This window comes from Trichomonas vaginalis, chromosome IV (assembly GCF_026262505.1).
Source record: "Trichomonas vaginalis G3 chromosome IV, whole genome shotgun sequence".
Classification (NCBI taxonomy): domain Eukaryota; phylum Parabasalia; order Trichomonadida; family Trichomonadidae; genus Trichomonas; species Trichomonas vaginalis.
Genome location: NC_067206.1, coordinates 23030897 through 23054345, shown reverse-complemented (window position 1 = coordinate 23054345; position 23449 = coordinate 23030897). Strand labels below are relative to the sequence as shown.

The 23449-nt window shown below is 33.8% G+C and overlaps 9 protein-coding genes and 1 pseudogene across 10 annotated transcripts, besides 2 other annotated features; 7 read left to right on the top strand and 3 right to left on the bottom strand.

Annotated features, from left to right (window-relative positions):
- Nucleotides 1-3028: part of a mobile genetic element that runs on past the window's edge.
- A 1505-nt stretch (nt 3029-4533) lies between these two features.
- Nucleotides 4534-5262, bottom strand: TVAGG3_0151800 (protein of unknown function, DUF4106 family; the record flags this gene model as incomplete). The annotated part of the gene is made up of 1 exon (XM_051224682.1): nt 4534-5262. A coding segment is annotated over one exon (729 nt), but the record flags the coding sequence as incomplete, so codon positions are not given.
- Nucleotides 5263-5730: 468 nt separating this feature from the next.
- TVAGG3_0151790 (uncharacterized protein) lies at nt 5731-6567 on the top strand (the record flags this gene model as incomplete). Its single annotated transcript, XM_001310302.2, has 1 exon — nt 5731-6567. One exon carries the CDS (start codon nt 5731-5733, stop codon nt 6565-6567), a length of 837 nt encoding a protein of 278 aa, XP_001310303.2.
- Nucleotides 6568-6745: 178 nt separating this feature from the next.
- TVAGG3_0151780 (uncharacterized protein) lies at nt 6746-7015 on the bottom strand (the record flags this gene model as incomplete). The annotated part of the gene is made up of 1 exon (XM_001310303.1): nt 6746-7015. The coding sequence occupies one exon, from the start codon at nt 7013-7015 to the stop codon at nt 6746-6748; it is 270 nt and encodes an 89-aa protein (XP_001310304.1).
- A 1711-nt stretch (nt 7016-8726) lies between these two features.
- On the bottom strand, nt 8727-9637 carry TVAGG3_0151770 (uncharacterized protein; the record flags this gene model as incomplete). The annotated part of the gene is made up of 1 exon (XM_001310304.1): nt 8900-9367. The coding sequence occupies one exon, from the start codon at nt 9365-9367 to the stop codon at nt 8900-8902; it is 468 nt and encodes a 155-aa protein (XP_001310305.1).
- A 1101-nt stretch (nt 9638-10738) lies between these two features.
- Nucleotides 10739-16179, top strand: TVAGG3_0151760 (uncharacterized protein; the record flags this gene model as incomplete). The annotated part of the gene is made up of 1 exon (XM_001310305.2): nt 10745-16126. The coding sequence occupies one exon, from the start codon at nt 10745-10747 to the stop codon at nt 16124-16126; it is 5382 nt and encodes a 1793-aa protein (XP_001310306.1).
- An 832-nt stretch (nt 16180-17011) lies between these two features.
- TVAGG3_0151750 (protein of unknown function, DUF4106 family) lies at nt 17012-17703 on the top strand (the record flags this gene model as incomplete). The annotated part of the gene is made up of 1 exon (XM_051224681.1): nt 17012-17703. A coding segment is annotated over one exon (692 nt), but the record flags the coding sequence as incomplete, so codon positions are not given.
- Nucleotides 17704-18395: 692 nt separating this feature from the next.
- Nucleotides 18396-19000, top strand: TVAGG3_0151740 (annotated as a pseudogene). The gene has a single exon. A coding segment is annotated over exon 1 (605 nt).
- A 221-nt stretch (nt 19001-19221) lies between these two features.
- Nucleotides 19222-23449: part of a mobile genetic element that runs on past the window's edge.
- TVAGG3_0151730 (protein of unknown function, DUF4106 family) lies at nt 19456-20262 on the top strand (the record flags this gene model as incomplete). The annotated part of the gene is made up of 1 exon (XM_051224680.1): nt 19456-20262. One exon carries the CDS (start codon nt 19456-19458, stop codon nt 20260-20262), a length of 807 nt encoding a protein of 268 aa, XP_051109666.1.
- Nucleotides 20295-20837, top strand: TVAGG3_0151720 (uncharacterized protein; the record flags this gene model as incomplete). Its single annotated transcript, XM_051224679.1, has 1 exon — nt 20295-20837. A coding segment is annotated over one exon (543 nt), but the record flags the coding sequence as incomplete, so codon positions are not given.
- Nucleotides 22282-22818, top strand: TVAGG3_0151710 (protein of unknown function, DUF4106 family; the record flags this gene model as incomplete). Its single annotated transcript, XM_051224678.1, has 1 exon — nt 22282-22818. The coding sequence occupies one exon, from the start codon at nt 22282-22284 to the stop codon at nt 22816-22818; it is 537 nt and encodes a 178-aa protein (XP_051109664.1).

Sequence of the window (23449 nt, the reverse complement as noted above, 5' to 3'; positions counted from 1 at the left end):
TTTCGGAAATGACATTTTACTTAGAATAAAAAGATGGACGTATTTGAGTATCTCTTCGAATTGAAGCAAAACAAAGTTTACACACACAAACAATACAAAGTTCATTGATAGAATAGTTCTTTATACAAACAATGGAAAATGTTATAGAATAGCAGTCTTTGCTGAACCAAAATATTTTCATAAAGCAAAGAAAGTTGGTATAACCGAGATGGTGAAAGTTCTTGAAGCAGACAAAAATATAACAACAAAACTGACCGATATTTCTAAAGGTAAGTTTATAATACAATATTATGTCAAAACTGGCGTACTGTCAATATTTGACGGAGAGAAGTCAGTTCAAGAACAACTTACTGACCTGCTGCCAAAATCTGCTCGATGGAAGCTGTCGTTATACCAATCTGAGGAGCCCCAGCAGGTTTCATCGAACGAATCTTCAAAAGAGCATCTTCCGTGAAAAGTGCTATTGGTTTTGTAAACTTCTTTGCTTTCAATTCATCTGGACCGTCTCTGTCACCAGTATATTGTATTTGAACTGTACCAACAGTTGAAATACCACCCATAAAGTCTTCTGAGTCAGCAAATGGAATGCCAAGCCAAAAGTTTGAACGGTCTCCATTTGTATATTGAGTGTTGAGCTCCTGTATGAGTCCATACTTTCACATATGGCATAATAGAACTTTGCATTTCAGGGTTAATGGTTGTTGTGAAGTTGTTGTTAAAGTTCATAGCATCTAATGTCAAGTTGTATGACCTCATATCCTCAACTGTAGAATATTCTTCTCTTGGATAGTATTTGCCATCTATGTTTATATGATATTTAATACCGGGTTGTAGAAACAAGAATAGTCATTTATAGTTCGTCTGAACAGTACAAACATAGTATCTGCATGTTTCATTGCAGTTGTTAAAGCAATATCTGTTCTTGCACCTGGGTCAGCACTTTGGTTTCCAACTTCACCTGCAAAGTCTTTGACAGATATTTGGTGTATAGGGAACATAAGTGGAACTGCAATATATTTGGCAGCTAAAGCATTTGAAATATCTGGGTCCAACATATAGACTGCAAGTCTGCTTTCTATTCTCTTGCATTCAAATTTTCGCATGTGAACTTAACTGGGTCCCAAGCAGTTCCAGCAGCATTGAAATAATAGTTTACTTCAGTGTTGAGGTTTGAGAAACCAAAGTCTAAGTCAACTTTGTCTTTGCAAAAGTCGAATGACATTTTATTTGTTCCACTACTTCTGTAAGAGTGAATGGGTCTTGTGTTGGTGCAATGACTAAGTTATTTTTGCTTGGAGTAAGTTCAATAGAAATTTTTCCTGCCCAGTTTGGCAAGTATCTTAAAAACCTGAAGATGAGGAAAGATGACAAAGGAACTCTAAGTTTCATTTTACTTTGGTTACTGCTGCTGCAGTTTGTCCAGAAAGGTAACATAAACTCCTGGAACGTTAGGGTCAAGTCTTCTTATTTTCTCAATAGTTGCATACTGGTCTGTTTGTTCTCTAGCTTGTGGTTGTACTGAGTTTCTCAAAGCGAACCATTCATAGTTTGCCCATGTTACTGTTTGAACTAAGTCAGAGTTAGAATATATCTTATATCCCATGAAAACTTCTGGAGCATATTGGTATCCGACATAGAAAATTCCATTGCAAACCTTTCTTGTCAGACAACTTGGCAGAAGGTTTTATTTCAATGTCTTGTTCCACGTATAAGAAAGAGTTGTCCAATAGAAATTATATGAAACCTGTCGCAAGCAATATCTACTGTTGTTGAAGAACCTTCTCCAAACTCACCTACGTTTCCATAAGAAACAGCAGTTGTATATTCGTAAGTTCCAGGAACTATTTCTGACCTTCTAATGGCATTGTCGCATTCGTTATACCATTTCGGAAACATTTCCATTCATGGCATCCAAAACTGTTGGCGTTATATTCTGAGCGGCGTACATTTCATATGTGGTAAAAATATAGAATAGTTGGATTTATTGTCATAAATAGAACCCACGTGGACCAAGCTTTACTTCTTCCTGACTGAGTTTTTAACTCTTCTTTTTCCTTCATTGCCACTACTTTCACTAGATGAAGTTACTTCTTCACTACTTTCACTTTGTTCTACTCTTCTCTTCTTCTTTGGTGTCGCTTTTGGTAACTTGCCCTCTGCTTCAAGTTGTTGCATCTTTGTCTCATGTTCACCTAGTATGTTGTAAATTTCCCATGTCCTTTTGCCTTTGGGCTCTGGTCGCCCATCTCAGGTAACCTATATCCTTAGAAAGAGTTTGTCATAGTTTGTATTTGAGTCTTTGCGTATTGTTTGCATGACTCTTTCCTGAGTTTCCGAGTTCAAGCTCTTCAAAACAGTGCCTGTCCATATGGAATAAGCTCGTTTCCAAATATATGTTTTTTGTAGCCATTCTGGTTTTCTTTCCATGTTACCAACTATATCTTTTGTGAATGGGAAAGCTTTTACCAATCTTTCAGTCTTGCGTCATTTATTTCTGTAGTTGGTTTTATTTTGTCAAGGAACATGTTTTTCAATACTAACATTTCATTTGGTACTGTCCATTTGAGTTTTCTTAAATATTCATCCCTTCTCGGTCATTGTCTGCAAAGTAAGTTTTTATGACATTTTGTAAACTTTCATTTGCAAGGTCATGTACAATAGGTTCTCTTCCTTCTCCCTCCCTAACTTTCTTTCTAAACTCTTCACCAAATATACCATCTCTATGGTTCTGTGTAGTTCTTTGAGATAAATGTTCTAGAACGTCAGGTGTTATATTTCCATCAGCCATGTTCATTTCATACTGGTTCAAAATATCTGCATGTTTCATATCTTTCAATGGCATTAAAGCCGCGCTTAAAATACCAGCTATATCTCGTTCACCATTCAATTCCATTGCGTCTACAACTTCTTGGAATTGAGGTTGTAAGTTTATGAACCACCTATCCGGATTAGCTTTATGACCCCATCTCATTGTAGTTCCATCGTCTGCAGAAACAAAAGTAGGTTTGTTTCCATCTTGGTTAGGTTCTGAATGAACTTTAAACAATGTTTCATTTCTATATGTTTTCTTGAAATTTAACCTTTTATTTTCACCGAGTTCATCCGAAGATTGAACGTTAAATGCTCGTAAGTAAAAAGGGTTGTTGTATTTGTGTACATTTTCTTTCAGTACTTCCATTCTATGCTGAATATTTTCATCTGGTGTTGGAGTCTTTTGTATGTCGGCAAACATTTTTCGATATTCTTCTACTATGTCAGCCGAATTTTTTTTAGACTCTTGGAAATATTCCATATTCTCCGCATACTCTTGTTGAGGGTCAAGATTTTTCGGCTGTTCCAAATCTTCATCTAGTTCTGTGAAGTTAGTTTCCAAAGGAGTGACTTGTTCGTTTCCTTCAGGCTCTTCTAGCTGTTGTTGCTGAACTATTTCTTCCATGTCTGGTTGTATCTGAACTAGTTCTTCCTGTGGAGTTTCTTGTACCTCATCTGCTGGCATTTCATATATTCCGAGACCGTTTTCAACAATTTCCCTATCTACGTCATCCGCATTCATAAGCTTTTGTTCTTTCGTTCCGTCTCTATTTTTTACGCGTTTCATGACGAAAGTTGAATTGTCATTTAGCTCTGACATCAAATATCTCGGAGTAAATTCATCCATGTCATTTGGATGATATGCTATTAAATCATATCCCTTAGCGAGCTTGTATTTTCCAGGTTTGAGATTATATCCGTTTTGGTGCTGAGCCATAAAGCTAAATAGGTTCGGGTCAGTATTTCCATCCTTGAACTTTCCAATAGCTTCTTTATATCTGTCACTAAAGTCAACAGTATCTGGGAAACCACACTCTTCTTTAAGCATTTTTAAGAATTCTTGGTTTCCTTGTTCTCTACTTCTTTTATGTCCTTGCTCTGTTTGTGGTTGTTGTTGTGCAGGGTTTTGAACTGTTGGTTGCTGTGCTGGTTGTTTGTTGGTTTTGTGCTGGTTGTGGAGGTGGTTGTTGTGCATGCCTGTGTCTGTGTCCATGTGACGATGTAAATGTTCTAGGTAGTCCTGGTGCAGGTGCTTCTCTTGGAGGGTTTGGTGGTATATAAGTTCCACCAGCTGGCACATATGTTCCATCTGCAGCGTAATGTCCTACCTGACTTTTTCGTTTTTAAGAAAGCATTTACTAGGTCTGTTTTGGTCTGTTGTAACTCTTTTTCTTGACTTTTCACAACAGTTGCTCTAACGGCGTCATAGGCACTTTGAACTGCCTGTCTCGTTGCTGCATCTGTTATTTTCGTCATATTTTGTGCTACTTCTTTTAACTCTTTGTCGAAACCTTCAGACTTCAGTTTCTTTCCAGATGAGAAGTCGTTCACTTGTTTCACCTTACTATGAAGAGCTTCGAAAGCGTTCTTAAAGTCAGCATTTGTTAAAGCTTCATTTGAACTATCTTCATCCGCTTGTATTTTTGTCCTTATTGACCCTATGAGTTGGGCTGCTTTAGCGTTGGCTTGGGCATCTAACCAGTCATTGTTAGCTTTTATATATTCTGCGCTTTTCATTGCCTTTTGCATAGCCGCGTCGTTATTTTTACTTTCTTGTGCTAAGTTTTCATACTGTACGGTTTGGTTTTGCAACTGTAAAAGTTTTTCTGCCTTTACATTTGCTTCAACTTCTTTTTTATACTCATCGCTATCCATATATGTCTTCAGGGCTTTTTGTTTTATCTCTTCATCTTTCAGTACTTTATATCGAGTAGTATGGTTTTTCAAATTTATGACATCTTGTTCCATTTTTGCTACTTCTGCTGCTTTTTCTGACACTTTTTTCGCATATTCCTCTGTACTTAGTTCTTTCAGTTGTTCTTCTTTCTTCTTTTTCTCTACGTTTAACTCATTGAGTTTCTTTGTGTGTCTGTCATATTCTAGTTTCTTTTCGTTTTCACTTATTTGCTTCTGTATGTCTATGTTTGACTTTTTGACATCTGTTATTTGATTTTTGAGTGAACTCAAATTCATTTGACTTTGAGGGTTATAGGCTGTTCCGTCTGCAGCTCCACCATAGCCTGCCATTTTCGCTAAAAGTGCCGCTCTTAAACCTCCACTCTGTGCACCAATGACTCGGTTTAAAAGCATAGGATTGCTTGACATTTGTTGCAACATAGTGGGGTCATTCAGCATTTGTTGTTGCAACTGTTGTTGTGGTGTCAGTCTTACTATTGGATGTTTCAATGCTCTCTTCCTCTTACGTATATTCTTACGTAGCTTACGTGGCATTTTAAGTGAAGTTAAAAAGCGGTTTTTGACAGATGTTTATATGACACTTTTTGTTCAGCACAAAAAACTACTCGGTCAAAGTGTTGTCAGTTTTGTAAAATAACCGTCCTATCTCATTCTATAAGGGGAAAAGGCTTCTCAAAGTACTTCCTTGGAACGCCTGTAACTTTTCCTGTAGCGACGATAGACCCTTACTTGTCCGGACAAAGCTGTACTATTTTGAGTGCTCTACAAAAAAGTCAACAGCAACGACTCTCAAAACCGTTGTGTAAAAAGTTTTACCGTTGGACAAAAAAGTATATATAGAAAACAAAAAACGTTTATAGTTCATTCAATATTTGAGATGGAACGGTTTGCCAACGGTAACTATTAAATAAAATAAAAAATAGAGGGGGTCTCCGTTGACGAAAACGGTTTATTTTAAACTTTTCTATGAGTAGTCCGAAAAAAACAGTTTATTTTTGTCTAATGGAAGCCAACATTAACAATTCTCAACCGCTAACCAAAGCCAAAGCCCCACAACCTCCAAGAACTGGCACAGCTGTTAGAATAACCACCAAAAAGTCTAACAGCGAATTAAGAGAAATTCTTCAACAAATTTGCTCTAAATATCTCAAAGACGCCGAAGAAAACACACAACCAGACGCTACATACAATACTCAGTTCTGTGAAGTTCTGAACAAAGCAATTGCTAGTTCAATTGAACTTACTAAGACAATTCCAAATCCAATTGAGCTTAGCGATGTCTTAGTTCAGTATTTTCCAACATTTACTAAGCTTATAATGTTGAGAACTTTATACCAAGTTCGTCAAAATCTTCCTCGTTACATGCAACGGTCATTCGACAAGAGAATTGCCGAATTCCAAGTCTTTAGTTACGGATATGACGATGATGAATACATTGACGAGTTCGGAGACAACTGTACAAAATGGTTTGAATGCTATACGACCACACAATTTGAATTCGACTTTCTCGAATTCAACGCAGCAACCATTCATATCATTGCTCTTTACCTTTCCGAACAACAACAAGACCTCGCAGATGGAGATGTTGTTACTGTCGTCATGGAAACTCCTGAACAATTCGGAAAAAAGAAGTCTCTAATTGCCAAATTCGTTCCAGGACATCAGCTTTTCCAACGCACAGAAGTCTTCTGTATTCCTGGAACTAAGTTCTTTGTCAGGAGCGAACTCAAAGAAAGATATAGTGTGTCATTCAATTACACATTATATAATGTTTTCGACCCAGAAGAAGGCTTCTTCCCAGAAGCAATGGAGGAAGAAGAAGAAGAGGAGGAAATATAAGACTCTATCCAAGAAGAGTCCTCCGAATTCACACCAGAAGATTAACAATTTTCCGAATAAAAACTTAATTTATACTAAATTTCTTATGAGCTAGAAGGGGCGCAGCCCTTGGAAGCCCCACACATACTAAGCAAGACCCAGAGCTTGTAAAAAAAAATATAAGTAAAATATTAATTTTTTATTCCAATTCTTTCAATTTGTTATATAATTTGTTTCGTTCAGCAGTATAATATAATAAGTCACTGACCAACTGGTCCACTTCTATATGTGACTCTGCCGATGAGACTCTATAGACTGTTTCGTCAATCTTCGAATTGTAATTTGCAATTTGTTGTCTCAAGTACTCCAGAGTCTCCTCCTTCATCTTCTCAAGCACTTCTAACTGCTCTGGTGTTGGTTGGTGCGTAGAAAAGTGCGCAATGACTTCGTCCCAATTACGGAATGACATTCTAATTTTTGTTGGAATAAACTTTGGAAAAATTTAGGGGCTAGAGGGCGCAACGCGCCTGGAAGCCCCAATACCTTTTTTTTTTTTTTTTTTTTAAATTAATCGAAAAGATATGTCGAAAATATAGATGTGGATCTTTTTCAAATTTCAATCAAATTTCAAATTTTTCATTCTGATCAGAATGAAAAATTTCGGATGAAACACATTTGCTTAATTGGTAGTTATTTCAAATATCAATATCTGCAAAATGTTCTTTTATTTAATTAAATTTCTTTTTTATATATATGCCCAATTAGCACAATAATGTTGCTCTTTTTATGTGAACATTTGAGGTTAAAAGTTGTCATTTATGGGTAATTTTGCTGATAATTGTTTTAACACATTAAACGAAAATTTTCTTAACAGATGTTTTGCTCTTAAATATAGTACTGTTATTCGAACAATAAACGCAGATTTGTTTTATTACTTTCAACCAAACTATATAATGGCAATTGTTATTATAGTTCAGCTAATTTTACCATATTTTTTTAAACACGCAGCAAGAAACAATAGAGCGAAAGCAAAATCCTTATATGAAATAGTTAGATACAGCCTTTTATCAATCTTTCATCGAATTTCTTACACCTTTGCACTTGCACCATGGCTAGCTTATTGGATTGATAATCCAGGTCCATGCTATTGTACAAATTTGCGCGTTCCTTATAGGAATTTCCCATACAGTTATTCATTATCTACAGTAATCACTGGAATGATTATATTCGAATATGCAAAAATCCAGCCCTATGTATTATATCCACTATCGTTAATCGTTATAACCATACCTTCTATCTTATATATCATTTCCGGGTGGGTTTCAATTGCGCAAGCAGTTGCGACAGGACTTATTGGAATCTTTCTACATTATTTCTCGATTCTTACAACTATTTACGTTAGGCTTGCAGAGGATATACTTCTTTTGATTGCAAATATTGCAACATTAATTTTTTCTTTTTCAAGAGAGAAACGTTTATCTCATGACAAAAGCTCACCATTTATAATTCATGGAATTGGCTCAATATTCTACGATTTTTATATGGTAATTCGCTTTTTACAGAAAAATAATTGGGCGTATGGAAACGTTTCTCATGAAAATGTTACCGAATCAAGGGAAAGTACTACGCTAAAATCGTCACTTGTAAATGCAGATGAAGCTGCTTCTTATGTTGAAAGAATGAATTCAGATTCAATTGATGGAATCATTGGTTTTGTCATTATCTTAGTAACTGACTCATTTACTATGATATCAAAAGGTCCTTAAATACAATATTCTTTATTGATTATTATTTTGTTGTTAAATGCTGTCCTTACATTGTGTAGCTATAAAAATATGGTATTATATTTAATGCCTAAGTTTTAGTCTCCAGAAATTGAATTATTTTGAGCAAATAGTTTAAAATATTTTTGAGAAATATTCAAATATATATATATGTTCATTAATGCATAATCGGCCGTAGTCAAATGTCAATATTTTAACGAATAAACTTACATTTTATTCTTTGGTAGTGAGATATAGAAAATAATATAAGTATTAAACAATATATTAATCGTTTTTGTTACAATTAGATGTAATGATTTAGTTAATGGCGGTTCTCCTTTAATGTTTGGTAGGAACTTTGCAAAGTATAATTGAATTTGCAATTACATAAAGTATAATTCTTTGCAGATATTAGCTAATTTGGAATATATTGCGATTATTAATAAGACATTCTCTATAAATCCGAAATTTTGGCAATGAAAATTTTATTTTCTGAAACAGCTATTCTTTAACTATAAAAAGAGGAACTGATGATATTTTATTTAATTTACTAATATACGAAAAATAAAGAATTAAACAATAACGAACAATTAATTTTTAGGTGCATCTTTCTGAAAAATTTCTATCTTAGCACTAGGTGGTAAATTAGCCTTATCCTTTTGTATGTTGATAATACTCTGAATATCCTTGAAGATATCTTCATAATCATGTTGTTCGACAGGTTTGTTTTCGATTGAATCAATATCTCTCTTAAACTCGCTTGTCTCCCTTTTGTAAGCTGCTATAAGATCGTTATTGAAACTCTTATATTGTGATGTTAAAATAATGTGTTTCTGTTGTTGTATAGAAATTTTTCTTTGCTTTTTGACTTGACTATCTAAACCTTGAAGTGATGTTCTATATTCCTGATTGTTGTTGTTTGCTGTTCTGTTTTGAACTTTTTCTGGTAGAATTAAATTACTTTGCTGTGCTTCTGTTTGTAGATTACTTAGTTCTCTAGCTGAAAGATGTTCTAGTAATTGGTTAAGAACACCCTCATTAGTGTTTTTCTGCGTCATGAAATTTGTTTTAGTTGGTGGAAAATTAATACAAAAAAAAAAAAAAAAGGATAAACAATTGCGCATACGCCATATTTGAATATACTAAACAGAACACCTTCTTTTTCCTAAAGAATCGAATCTAGAACTTACAAATTGCTGAAAAAAAAGTCAAAAAGTATCATTTAAACTGGATAAATAGAAAATTGTTGCATGCTAAGTTCGGTCAACGATAGAAATTGAGTGGAAATTAATCGTCGAGGAAGTACGATTATGTAAAGTAAAAAAAATGTTGTGGGATTTTTAATATTATATATTATTTTATAATAAAATTTTTTTGAGTCATTTTAAGAAGCACATATAATTTTTTGAATTTAAAAATTAAAGTAGTGTCAAACGAATTTATCACTTAATTTAATACTCAGATTTCTTAAAATTAATGAAAAAAAGGTTTTCTGAGAACTTTTGAGAATGGTTTTCAAATTCCATTATTGAAAATATATAGGTATTGTATGAAATTCCAACTCTATATTTATTAAAATTCTAAATTTTTAATAAAATAACTTTTCAGAGGAATATGATTTTGAATGGTTGATTAATAAGAATAAAAATGTCTACGATTTTAAGGAGGGAATTGTTCCTTATGAGGTATACATCATAACTATATACCTCATAAGGAACAATTCCCTTTTGATAGCTGGGAAACTTTCTCTGAATAACTTATCATTTGGAGAAAGTTCCCCAGCTATCTATTAGGAACTAAAGGCTATGAGGCACTAATATATAATCAGTGCCTCATAGCCTTTAGTTTCCTATTAAAAACGAGAAAACTTGTTCGAAATGATAAACAATTTCGAACAAGTTTTCTCATTTTAAGGAGGGAATTGTTCCTTATGAGGTATACATCATAACTATATACCTCATAAGGAACAATTCCCTCTTGATATCCTGGATATTTTTGAATATATTTTTTTAATTAAAGTTCTCAAAAGTATTATCAAAAGTGATTTTTAAAAATATCTCCAATTAATTAACTAATTAAAAGTATTATATTTTTAAAATTAAATAGTTTTTCAATTTTTTTGAAGGAATTGAGATACTTCCCACGACAATAAAATTGAGAGGTTTACATTATGACTGATCTTAGCATGCAACAAAATTAGTATTGAACTGGCTTTGTAGTTTCATTATTTGCAAATACTATCAATATGAAATAAAAAAAATATTTCGAATTGAGCATTTTCTTGTAATCATTTAGATCTCATAGATATAGGTCATTTTTGTCTATTATATTTCAAGTATCACATTCTTCGAGCATATTTCTAATTTAAACATCCCTTTCAATGTGCAAAAAATGTAAATCTCGTTACATTTTTTTATAATTCAAATTTACTAAAAATGGCTGATGATGCTTCATATCTTGAGAGACAGAACCGTATCAAGAGATATAGAGAGCATTGTGCCCGTATTGCATCTGGAAAGCATGCTGTAAATGACAGAGCAGAGCCTGCAATACATTTTATGAAAGCAACTGAAAGAAAAAATCAAATTAGAAAACATAAACTCAAAGTCGAGTCCGAGTTAATCAATGATATTCTCCAATTCGAATACAATAGAGAAATGAATAAAAAAAATCATAGAAGCATAAGATCTCCAAGGCGGACAAATGCCAAACCAAGAAAAACAGCAAAAGCTGATTCTGATTTTGATCCAATTTTTTCAGTAGACGATGAAATGGATTATGAAGAAGAACCACTTTGCTATTCTGAAGCGATGACTAAAGCAACTAACACAAATACAGCGTCAAACTTACTTTTCGGAGAGATTTCTAATGAAGAACCTTATGTTTCAAGAGATTTGATCAATCAGATCATTCAAGAAAATGGTATGAAGCCAATTACATCTCAGCCTTTATCTCTAAGACCTCGTACATCCAATCCAGAAGTAATATTTCCAAAAGTAAATAAAGCCAACAGATTACATCGTACAAGAAATGGACAATCATCTGGTTCTACACGTGAAACACCACGCAGGAAAGGAAAGAATGATCCATTGAAGACAATGCGTATCAAAGACGAGAATGAAGTTCTTGATGATCTCAAACGCCAATTTGAAGAAGAAAATGAACGAAAAGAGCAACGAGAACTCGCCAAACAACGTCGTCTTGAGCAAGAGCGTAAATGGCGTGAAGAATATGCAAAGAGAATGCGAGAAAAACAGGATGAACTGAATAATTACAGAATTAATTTTGAAGACAAAAACGAAGAAGAGGAAGAAGCTGTTCATCCTGTTAGAGAACCAGACAGAGTCATTGTTGCTAAACCATTTACAATTCCTGTTCATGAACCAATGCCAAGAAATCACTCATCTCCAAACTTAATTTCTTCTCAAAACGAAGAAGAAGAAAATGACGAAATTGATGATTCAAGGTTTGAAGACAATGACAACGAAAAAGGTGAAGAAGAAGAGAGCAAGAGTCTCAAAGAAATCTTCATTGAAAAGCTTGATACAAACAAAGCAAACGATTCATTTGAAGAACTTGATAAATCTGATTCTGAAGAAGAAAAGGAAACCAATGAAATCGAAGAAGAAAAACCTCTTGAAGAAGAAGAAAATAAAGAGTTTAATGAGCTAAATCATGAAGAAGAAAAAGAAGAAATTCAACAAGAAACAGATCAGAAAGAAGATGGAGAAGAAAACAAAGAGTTTAATGAGCCAAATAATGAAGAAGAAATTGCAGATGAAAATGAAGAAATTCAACAGGAAATTAATCATGCAGAAGAAGAAAAGAAATCATATGATGAAGAGAATAATAAAGAAGTCAATGAAAATGAAAATAAAGAATCGGAAGAAACAAAGAATGAAGAAGAAGAAAAACTTGAAATTATTCCAAATGAAGCAATTCTCAAATTAGGAAATTTGACTGAGAAGAAAGAAGAAGAGCCAAAAGAGATAGAAGAAGAAAGAAAAAGCTCTGACGAGAAAATAAATGAAGAAGAAGAAAAGAAAGAATTAAATGAAAACCCAGAAACTGAAAAAGAACAGAAACTTGAAGTAATTCCCAATGAAGCAATTCTTAAACTTGGAAATTTAGTTGATAAACATGAAGAAGAAAGGAATGAAGAACCAAAGAATGATGAAGAAGAGGAAAAGAAAGAAGAAATAAATAATGAAGAAGAGGAAAAGAAAAAAGAGCCAAATAATGAAGAGGAAGAAAAGCAAAATCTTGAATTAATTCCAAAGAATGCAATGCTAAAATTAGGTAGTTTAGTTGATGCAAATAAGGAAGAAGAAAAGAATCAAGCTGAAGAAGAAGAAAAACCAGATGGTGAAATGCCTCTTTTATCAAGAGCTCTTGGAATTCCAGGAAATTTGATGAATAATCAAAATGAAACAGAACAAACTCATGAAGAAGAATCAAAACCATCTCTTTCTTTATCAAATGAAATTACAAATAAAATCGAAGTTCATGAACCAGAGGAAGAAAAAGATAAAGAAAATCAAATTCCAGAGGAAGAAAAAGAAGAACCAATTTCATTATCATTGGCTCAATCTATTTCAGAGAAAATCGATCTCAAACAAGAAGAAACAAAAGAAATTCCTGCTGAAGAAACCAAGAAAGAAGATGAAAATGTAGTTACACCAAATTCCGAAGAACCAAAAACAGAAACAGAAGAAACTCCTTCTTTATCTCTTACAAAATCAATTGTTGAGAAACTAGAAATAAAACAAGAAGAAAATAATGAAGAATCTCCAAAAGAAGAAGTTTCCCAAAATAATGAAGAATCAAAAACAGTTGAAAATGAATCAGAAACACCTTCTTTATCATTAACAAAATCTATAGCAGATAACATTGAAACAAAACAAGAAGAAGAAAATAAAGAAGAAACACCGGTTTTACCATTAATCCAATCAATATCAGAGAATAAGGAAAATCAAGAAGAAACAGAAGCAGAAGCAGAAACACAAAACTCAGAAGAATCTAACAACGAAAAACTTAATGAAACACCTTCATTATCATTAACTAAATCAATTACAGATAATCTTGAATCTAAATCATCAGAACAAGAAAACGAAGACAAATCACCAGAATTAAAATCCGAAGAAACTCCATCTCTTTCACTCACAGCATCTATTTCATCAAACATCACAAAAGAAGGAGAACAAGAACAATCACAAGAAGATTCAACAAATAAAGCAGAAGAAGAAACAAACGAAACTAAAGAAGAAACACCATCATTATCACTTACACAAACAATTTCAGATTCTATTGAACACAACGAAACATCAACATCACAACAAAATGAAGAGAACAAAGAACCAGAATCAAATGTTTCTAGCACTGAACCACAAGAAAAACCTAATGAAAGTTTATTTGGATCAATAAGTGACAAGTTACTTCCACAAACAGAGATTTCAAATGAAAAGAAACAAGAAGGAGAAAATCCTTTAGAAGAACATAAAGACAATCAAGATACTAATCAAGATAAACCTAATGAAGAATCCGAATCTACTAGTGATAAGCAATCTCCAATAACAGAAGAAAAGAAAGAAGAAACTCCTTCTTTATCACTAACTAAATCAATTGCAGAAAACATCCAAGAAAATAAAGATGAAGAAAAGATAGAAGAAACTCCAAAAGAAAATGAAACTCCTTCTTTGTCATTAACGAAATTTATTGCAGAAAACATTGGAGAAAGAGAAGTTCCTACACAGGAAGAAAAGAAGGATGAAGAAGAAACTCCTTCTTTATCTTTAACTAAATCAATTGAAGAAAACATTGAATCCAAACAAGAAAATAAAGAATTGGAACAAAAAAAAGATGATGTTCCTACTTTATCTTTAACTCCAACAATTGAAGAAAACATTGAATCCAAACAAGAAAATAAAGAATTGGAACAAAAGAAAGATGATGTTCTACCTTTAACTCCAACAATTGCAGAAAACACCCAAGAAAATAAAGACGAAGAAAAGAAAGAAGAAACTGAAATTCCTTCTCTATCTTTAACTAAATCAATTCAAGAAAACATTGAAGAAAACAAAGAAGAAAATGAACCACCAAAAGATGAAAATTCTGAACAAGAGAAAGAAGAAACTCCAAAAGAAAATGAATCTCCGACTTTGTCATTAACGAAATCTATTGCAGAAAATATTGAAGTAAGAGAACTTCCAACACAAGAAGAAAAGAAAGATGAACTTGAAACTCCTTCTTTATCATTGACTAAAACAATTGAAAATAACATTGAAGAAAAAACAGTTGAAGAAAAACCAGTTGAAGAAAAGAAAGAAGAAACACAAAAACAAGAGAAAGAAGGAACTCCTTCATTATCATTGACTAAATCAATTGAACAGAATATCGAAGAAAAACAAGTTGATGAAAAGAATGAAGATAAACATGAAGAAAAGAAAGATGAAGTTGAAACGCCTTCTTTATCATTAGCCAAAACAATTGCAGAGAATATCGAAGAAAAGCCACAAGAACCTGATAAAGAAGAAACTCCTTCTCTATCTTTAACTAAATCAATTGAAAATAACATTGAATCTAAACAAGGAGATAAAGAATTGGAACAAAAGAAAGATGATGTTCTACCTTTAACTCCAACAATTGCAGAAAACATCCAAGAAAATAAAGACGAAGAAAAGAATGAAGAAACTGAAATTCCTTCTTTATCTTTAACTAAATCAATTCAAGAAAACATTGAAGATAAAACAGAAGAAAAAGAGAGAGAAATTTCAACATCAATCAATGATAATTTATTACAAACTAAAGAAGAAAGTAATTCATCATTAGCATCAAATGAATCAGAAACTCCTTCTTTATCATTAACAAAATCTATAGCAGATAACATTGAAACAAAACAAGAAGAAGAAAATAAAGAAATAGCAGCAAATGAATCTGAAGAAAAGAAAGAAGAAACACCGGTTTTACCATTAATCCAATCAATATCAGAGAATAAGGAAAATCAAGAAGAAACAGAAGCAGAAGCAGAAACACAAAACTCAGAAGAATCTAACAACGAAAAACTTAATGAAACACCTTCATTATCATTAACTAAATCAATTACAGATAATCTTGAATCTAAATCATCAGAACAAGAAAACGAAGACAAATCACCAGAATTAAAATCCGAAGAAACTCCATCTCTTTCACTCACAGCATCTATTTCATCAAACATCACAAAAGAAGGAGAACAAGAACAATCACAAGAAGATTCAACAAATAAAGCAGAAGAAGAAACAAACGAAACTAAAGAAGAAACACCATCATTATCACTTACACAAACAATTTCAGATTCTATTGAACACAACGAAACACCATCATCACAACAAAATGAAGAGAACAAAGAACCAGAATCATTACCATTGACAAAGTCTATTGTATCTAATCTTGATTCTGAACAAAAACCAAGTGAAGAACAAAAGGCAGATGAAAAATCTCTTTCCTTATCAAATGCTTTGATTAACCAAGTTCAATCAGAAAATCCAGACCAGAAAGCAGATGAAATGATTCTTGAAACAGAAAAGAATGAAGAAAAGGCTTCTTTATCGTTCGCAAAAGCTATGAATGAAGCAATTTTAGAAGAAGAAAAGAAAGCTGAGGAAGTTCCTCTTCTTTCAATTCAAAATTCACTTTCAAATCAGGAAAATAATCAGGAACCTGCAAAATCTATTGCAGAACCTTCTATGCCTTCGTCTGGAGCAAGAAAGTCAATTAATTCAAGAAAGAAACTTCATTATTTCGAAGATCCTCCATCTGATTTGGAAGAATTAGATAATTAATTTGTATTATTTTGTTTATTTTATATATCGTATAAAATTTTATTATTTTTGAATTTTTTTCTAATAGTTAAACGCCAAGCAAACAGCAATTAAAATATCTTAATACTTAACACACTTTATAGTCATTGTATTCTTCTGCAATTTGCGAATATTTTTGAGCGAAATTGAATGGCGCCGGCTGAGACCTTAAGTTACTTTTCCTATAGATTTTGAAAGATATCCCTTTCATAATTTAAATAAAAAAATCTTGAGTACTCAAACTGCGATCATCCGAAATTACTAAATCTATCTAAATATATACTATATTGATATTATATGGTAATTCATTATTGAAATGACTTTTTTTTTATCCAGAAATGAACTCTCAAAATTTTTGCAAAATGTTAGTCACTTTTACGGTTTTTATTTTGGGCGAGCTTGTGAACCGTAATTAAAAACAGTAAAATGAGCTCACATTTTGAAACAAGTTTAGGGACTTTTTCATTGAAAATGCAAAAGTGACTAAACTTTATTGAAATGTTTATATTTATGGAGGAAAAATACCATCCAATGAAATAAATTTTTCATAGAAAATTTTCAGGGCGTAAATTTTTGATGCAACGGCTTTTTAATTAAAATTAAAAAAAAAAAAAAAAAAGGTAGTGGGGCTTCCAGGCGCGTTGCGCCCTCTAGCCCCGAAGATGAGAGAGGTCCTATAAACCGGAGAAAGTGTCATATAAACATCTGTCATTTTACTCAGAATTTTATACAGAATTCAATAAAAATATATTTTAGGTGAAGAGGTGAGATCTCACCTGTTTTCTCACCTCTTTTCTCACCCCACATGTCCTTACTGAAAAAGTATGTGTTCCATCTGTCAAAAGCCGCTTTTTAACTTCACTTAAAATGCCACGTAAGCTACGTAAGAATATACGTAAGAGGAAGAGAGCATTGAAACATCCAATAGTAAGACTGACACCACAACAACAGTTGCAACAACAAATGCTGAATGACCCCACTATGTTGCAACAAATGTCAAGCAATCCTATGCTTTTAAACCGAGTCATTGGTGCACAGAGTGGAGGTTTAAGAGCGGCACTTTTAGCGAAAATGGCAGGCTATGGTGGAGCTGCAGACGGAACAGCCTATAACCCTCAAAGTCAAATGAATTTGAGTTCACTCAAAAATCAAATAGCAGATGTCAAAAAGTCAAACATAGACATACAGAAGCAAATAAGTGAAAACGAAAAGAAACTAGAATATGACAGACACACAAAGAAACTCAATGAGTTAAACGTAGAGAAAAAGAAGAAAGAAGAACAACTGAAAGAACTAAGTACAGAGGAATATGCGAAAAAAGTGTCAGAAAAAGCAACAGAAGTAGCAAAAATGGAACAAGATGTCATAAATTTGAAAAACCATACTACTCAATATAAAATACTGAAAGATGAAGAGATAAAACAAAAAGCCCTGAAGACATATATGGATAGCGATGAGTATAAAAAAGAAGTTGAAGCAAATGTAAAGGCAGAAAAACTTTTACAGTTGCAAAACCAAACCGTACAGTATGAAAACTTAGCACAAGAAAGTAAAAATAACGACGCAGCCATGCAAAAGGCAATGAAAAGCGCAGAATATATAAAAGCTAACAATGACTGGTTAGATGCCCAAGCCAACGCTAAAGCAGCCCAACTCATAGGGTCAATAAGGACAAAAATACAAGCGGATGAAGACAGTTCAAATGAAACTTTAACAAATGCTGACTTTAAGAACGCCTTCGAAGCTCTTCATAGTAAGGTGAAACAAGTGAACGACTTCTCATCTGGAAAGAAACTGAAGTCTGAAGGTTTCGACAAAGAGTTAAAAGAAGTAGCACAAAATATGACGAAAATAACAGATGCAGCAACGAGACAGGCAGTTCAAAGTGCCTATGACGCCGTTAGAGCAACTGTTGTGAAAAGTCAAGAAAAAAGAGTTACAACAGACCAAAACAGACCTAGTAAATGCTTTCTTAAAAACGAAAAGTCAGGTAGGACATTACGCTGCAGATGGAACATATGTGCCAGCTGGTGGAACTTATATACCACCAAACCCTCCAAGAGAAGCACCTGCACCAGGACTACCTAACACATTTACATCGTCACATGGACATAGACACAGGCATGCACCAAAACCAACACAACAACCAGCACAGCAACCAACAGTTCAAAACCCTGCACAACAACCACCTCCACAAACAGAGCAAGGACATAAAAGAAGTAGAGAACAAGGAAACCAAGAATTCTTAAAAATGCTTAAAGAAGACTATGGTTACCCAGATAGTATTGACTTTAGTGACAGATATAAAGAAGCTATTCGAAAGTTCAAGGATGGAAATACTGACCCGAACCTATTTAGCTTTATGGCTCTGCACCAAAGGGATATAATCTCAAACCTGGAAAATACAAGCTCGCTAAGGGATATGATTTAATAGCATATCATCCAAATGACATGAACGAATTTACTCCGAGATATTTGATGTCAGAGCTAAATGACAATTTAACTCTCTTCATGAAACGCGTAAAAAATAGAGACGGAACGAAAGAAGAAAGGTTTATGAGTCCGGATGACTTAGAAAGGGAACTTGTTAAAAACGGTCTCGGAATATATGAAATGCCACCAGATGAGGTACAAGAAACTCCACAGGAAGAAGTTCAGATACAACCAGACATGGAAGAAATAGTTCAGCAACAACAGCTAGAAGAGCCTGAAGGAAACGAACAAGTCACTCCTTTGGAAACTAACTTCACAGAACTAGATGAAGATTTGGAACAGCCGAAAAATCTTGACCCTCAACAAGTGTATGCGGAGAATATGGAATATTTCCAAGAGTCTAAAAAAATTCGGCTGACATAGTAGAAGAATATCGAAAAATGTTTGCCGACATACAAAAGACTCCAACACCAGATGAAAATATTCAGCATAGAATGGAAGTACTGAAAGAAAATGTAAGCAAATACAACAACCCTTTTTACTTACGACCATTTAACGTTCAATCTTTGGATGAACTCGGTGAAGATAAAAGGTTAAATTTCAAGAAAACATATAGAAATGAAACATTGTTTAAAGTTCATTCAGAACCTAGCCAAGATGGAAACAAACCTACTTTTGTTTCTGCAGACGATGGAACTACAATGAGATGGGGTCATAAAGCTAATCCGGATAGGTGGTTCATAAACTTACAACCACAATTCCAAGAAGTTGTAGACGCAATGGAATTGAATGGTGAACCAGATATAGCTGGTATTTTAAGCGCGGCTTTAATGCCATTGAAAGATATGAAAGATGCAGATATTTTGAACCAGTATGAAATGAACATGGCTGATGGAAATATAACACCTGACGTTCTAAAACATTTATCTCAAAGAACTACACAGAACCATAGAGATGGTATATTTGGTGAAGAGTTTAGAAAGACAGTTAGGGAGAGAGAAGGAAGAGAACCTATTGTACATGACCTTGCAAATGAAAGTTTGCAAAATGTCATAAAAACTTACTTTGCAGACGATGAACTGAGAAGGGATGAATATTTAAGAAAACTCAAATGGACAGTACCAAATGAAATGTTAGTATTGAAAAACATGTTCCTTGACAAAATAAAACCAACTACAGAAATAAACGACGCAAGACTGAAAGATTGGGTAAAAGCTTTCCCATTCACAAAAGATATAGTTGGTAACATGGAAAGAAAACCAGAATGGCTACAAAAACATATATTTGGAAACGAGCTTATTCCATATGGACAGGCTCTGTTTGAAGAGCTTGAACCGGAAACTCAGGAAAGAGTCATGCAAACAATACGCGAAGACTCAAATACAGACTATGACAAACTCTTTCTAGGATATAGGTTACCTGAGATGGGCGACCAGAGCCCAAAGGCAAAAAGGGCATGGAAAATTTGCAACATACTAGATGAACATAATGCAAAGATGCAACAACTTCAAGCAGAGGGCAAGTTACCAAAGCGACACCAAAGAAGAAGAGTAGAACAAAGTGAAAGTAGTGAAGAAGTAACTTCATCTAGTGAAAGTAGTGGCAATGAAGGAAAAAGAAGAGTTAAAAACTCAGTCAGGAAGAAAGTAAAGCTTGGTCCACGTGGGTTCTATTATGATATATAAATCCAACTATTCTATATTTTTACCCATATGAAATGTACGCCGCTCAGAATATAACGCCAACAGTTTTGGATGCTATGAATGGAAATGTTTCCGAATGGTATAACGAATGCGACAATGCCATTAGAAGGTCAGAAATAGTTCCTGGAACTTACGAATATACAACTGCTGTTTCTTATGGAAACGTAGGTGAGTTTGGAGAAGGTTCTTCAACAACAGTAGATATTGCTTGCGACAGGTTTCATATAATTTCTATTGACAACTCTTTCTTATACGTGGAACAAGACATTGAAATAAAACCTTCTGCCAAGTTGTCTGACAAGAAAGGTTGCAATGGAATTTTCTATGTCGGATACCAATATGCTCCAGAAGTTTTCATGGGATATAAGATATATTCTAACTCTGACTTAGTTCAAACAGTAACATGGGCAAACTATGAATGGTTCGCTTTGAGAAACTCAGTACAACCACAAGCTAGAGAACAAACAGACCAGTATGCAACTATTGAGAAAATAAGAAGACTTGACCCTAACGTTCCAGGAGTTTATGTTAACCTTTCTGGACAAACTGCAGCAGCAGTAACCAAAGTAAAATTGAAACTTAGAGTTCCTTTGTCATCTTTCCTCATCTTCAGGTTTTTAAGATACTTGCCAAACTGGGCAGGAAAAATTTCTATTGAACTTACTCCAAGCAAAAATAACTTAGTCATTGCACCAACAACACAAGACCCATTCACTCTTACAGAAGTAGTGGGAACAAATAAAATGTCATTCGCCGACTTTTGCAAAAACAAAGTTGACTTAGACTTTGGTTTCTCAAACCTCAACACTGAAGTAAACTATTATTTCAATGCTGCTGGAGATGCTTGGGACCCAGTTAAGTTCACATGCGAAAAATTTGAATGCAAGAGAATAGAAAGCAGACTTGCAGTCTATATGTTGGACCCAGATATTTCAAATGCTTTAGCTGCCAAATATATTGCAGTTCCGCTTATGTTCCCTATACACCAAATATCTGTCAAAGACTTTGCAGGTGAAGTTGGAAACCAAAGTGCTGACCCAGGTGCAAGAACAGATATTGCCTTAACAACTGCAATGAAACATGCAGATACTATGTTTGTACTGTTCAGACGAACTATAAATGACTATTCTTGCTTCTACAACCCTGGTATTAAATACCATATAAACATAGATGGCAAATACTATCCAAGAGAAGAATATTCTACAGTTGAGGATATGAGGTCATACAACTTGACATTAGATGCTATGAACTTTAACAACAACTTCACAACAACCATTAACCCTGAAATGCAAAGTTCTATTATGCCATATGTGAAAGTATGGACTCATACAGGAGCTCAAAACACTCAATATACAAATGGAGACCGTTCAAACTTTTGGCTTGGCATTCCATTTGCTGACTCAGAAGACTTTATGGGTGGTATTTCAACTGTTGGTACTGTACAAATACAATATACTGGTGACAGAGACGGTCCAGATGAACTGAGAGCAAAGAAGTTTACAAAACCAATAGCACTTTTCACGGAAGATGCTCTTTTGAAGATTCGTTCGATGAAACCTGCTGGGGCTCCTCAGATTGGTATAACGACAGCTTCCATCGAGCAGATTTTGGCAGCAGGTCAGTAAGTTGTTCTTGAACTGACTTCTCTCCGTCAAATATTGACAGTACGCCAGTCTTAACATAGTATTGTATTAAAAACTTTCCTTTAGAAATATCTGTAAGTTTTGTTGTTATATTTTTGTCTGCTTCAAGAACTTTCACCATCTCGGTTATACCAACTTTCTTTGCTTTATGAAAATATTTTGGTTCAGCAAAGACTGCTATTCTATAACATTTTCCATTGTTTGTATAAAGAACTATTCTGTCAATGAACTTGTATTGTTTGTGTGTGTAAACTTTGTTTTGCTTCAATTCGAAGAGATACTCAAATACGTCCATCTTTTTATTCTAAGTAAAATGTCATTTCCGAAAAATAGAAGCGTAAGTGTTTCAAAAGGTTTAATGGCGGTGGCAGACGTGAAGTTAAATTCACCAACTCAAACAAACAGTCAAAGTGTTGTTGTCAATGTCAAAGAAAGAGATGTTGAAGTGGGGAAACCATACGAAGACGAAGATGGTATAACAATAGTTCCTGTAAAAGAACAACCAACATATCCTGAAGTTAGCAGAGACTTAAGTTCTGTTGCAGATATTCGAAATGACTACATGCAACTGAAAGATAAGCTTAAAACTCAGGAGAAGATTTGTCAGGCTTTGGGTATAATGTTAAACTTGGTTGAGCACAACCCTGTAAAAGTGAACTCATATGTCATCGCACCTCATGAAATTTTGAAAGAACTATTGAAACTTTTGACAGAGGCAGACGATATAAACATCAAAGAAATAGAACCTGACATTGCTTGCTGTGGTGTTTCATATAATGTCATTGACAAGATATACGTTATGAAAGGAGGTGAAACCTTGAACTTAAAATATAGTTTCCCAGACGTCATAAAAATATTTGACGACCACAACATTTCATTAAAATTTACTTGCTAAGTAAAAATGGCAGAAGACATAGTGGTTTATACTATTACGACTAAAAACCCTGAGTCATATAATTCTATAACAACAAACTTACAAAGTCCTCAAGGACGATATTGTAAACTGACCTTAAACACGATGACGACTAAAGCCTTTTTGCTCTTTGACACCAGAAGACTTTGTTGTTGTGAATGGTAAAAAATACTCCTTTGAAGATACTTACTCAGATATACCACCAACAGGTTTTGTTGACTTATTTAATACTTTAAGGACGGATGTAACATGTGCTGCAACTAGAGCAGGTTTCATTATGTTTGGATGTCCGACTGAGTTTAGTATAAACGATATGAGCTATAATACAAAACTTATATCTGGTTTTTACTACCAACAGTTTCCTATAACAGGAAAAGGTGTCATACAAGGAATGTCTGTTCCATTGACTTTAAGTACACCTATTTTATATATTGTTTCAAACTTAGGTTCAAAGTGCTATTCGAATGTCGACAGAAACTACTATGACCAAAAGATACTCATGCGTATAAACAACACTTTCTCTGCTGGTTTGCCTATTGTTCATTCGAATGCAGAGTTTTCAGCTTTAGTAAACTCAAACACTTTAGCAAACATAAACTTAACCTTAGTTGAC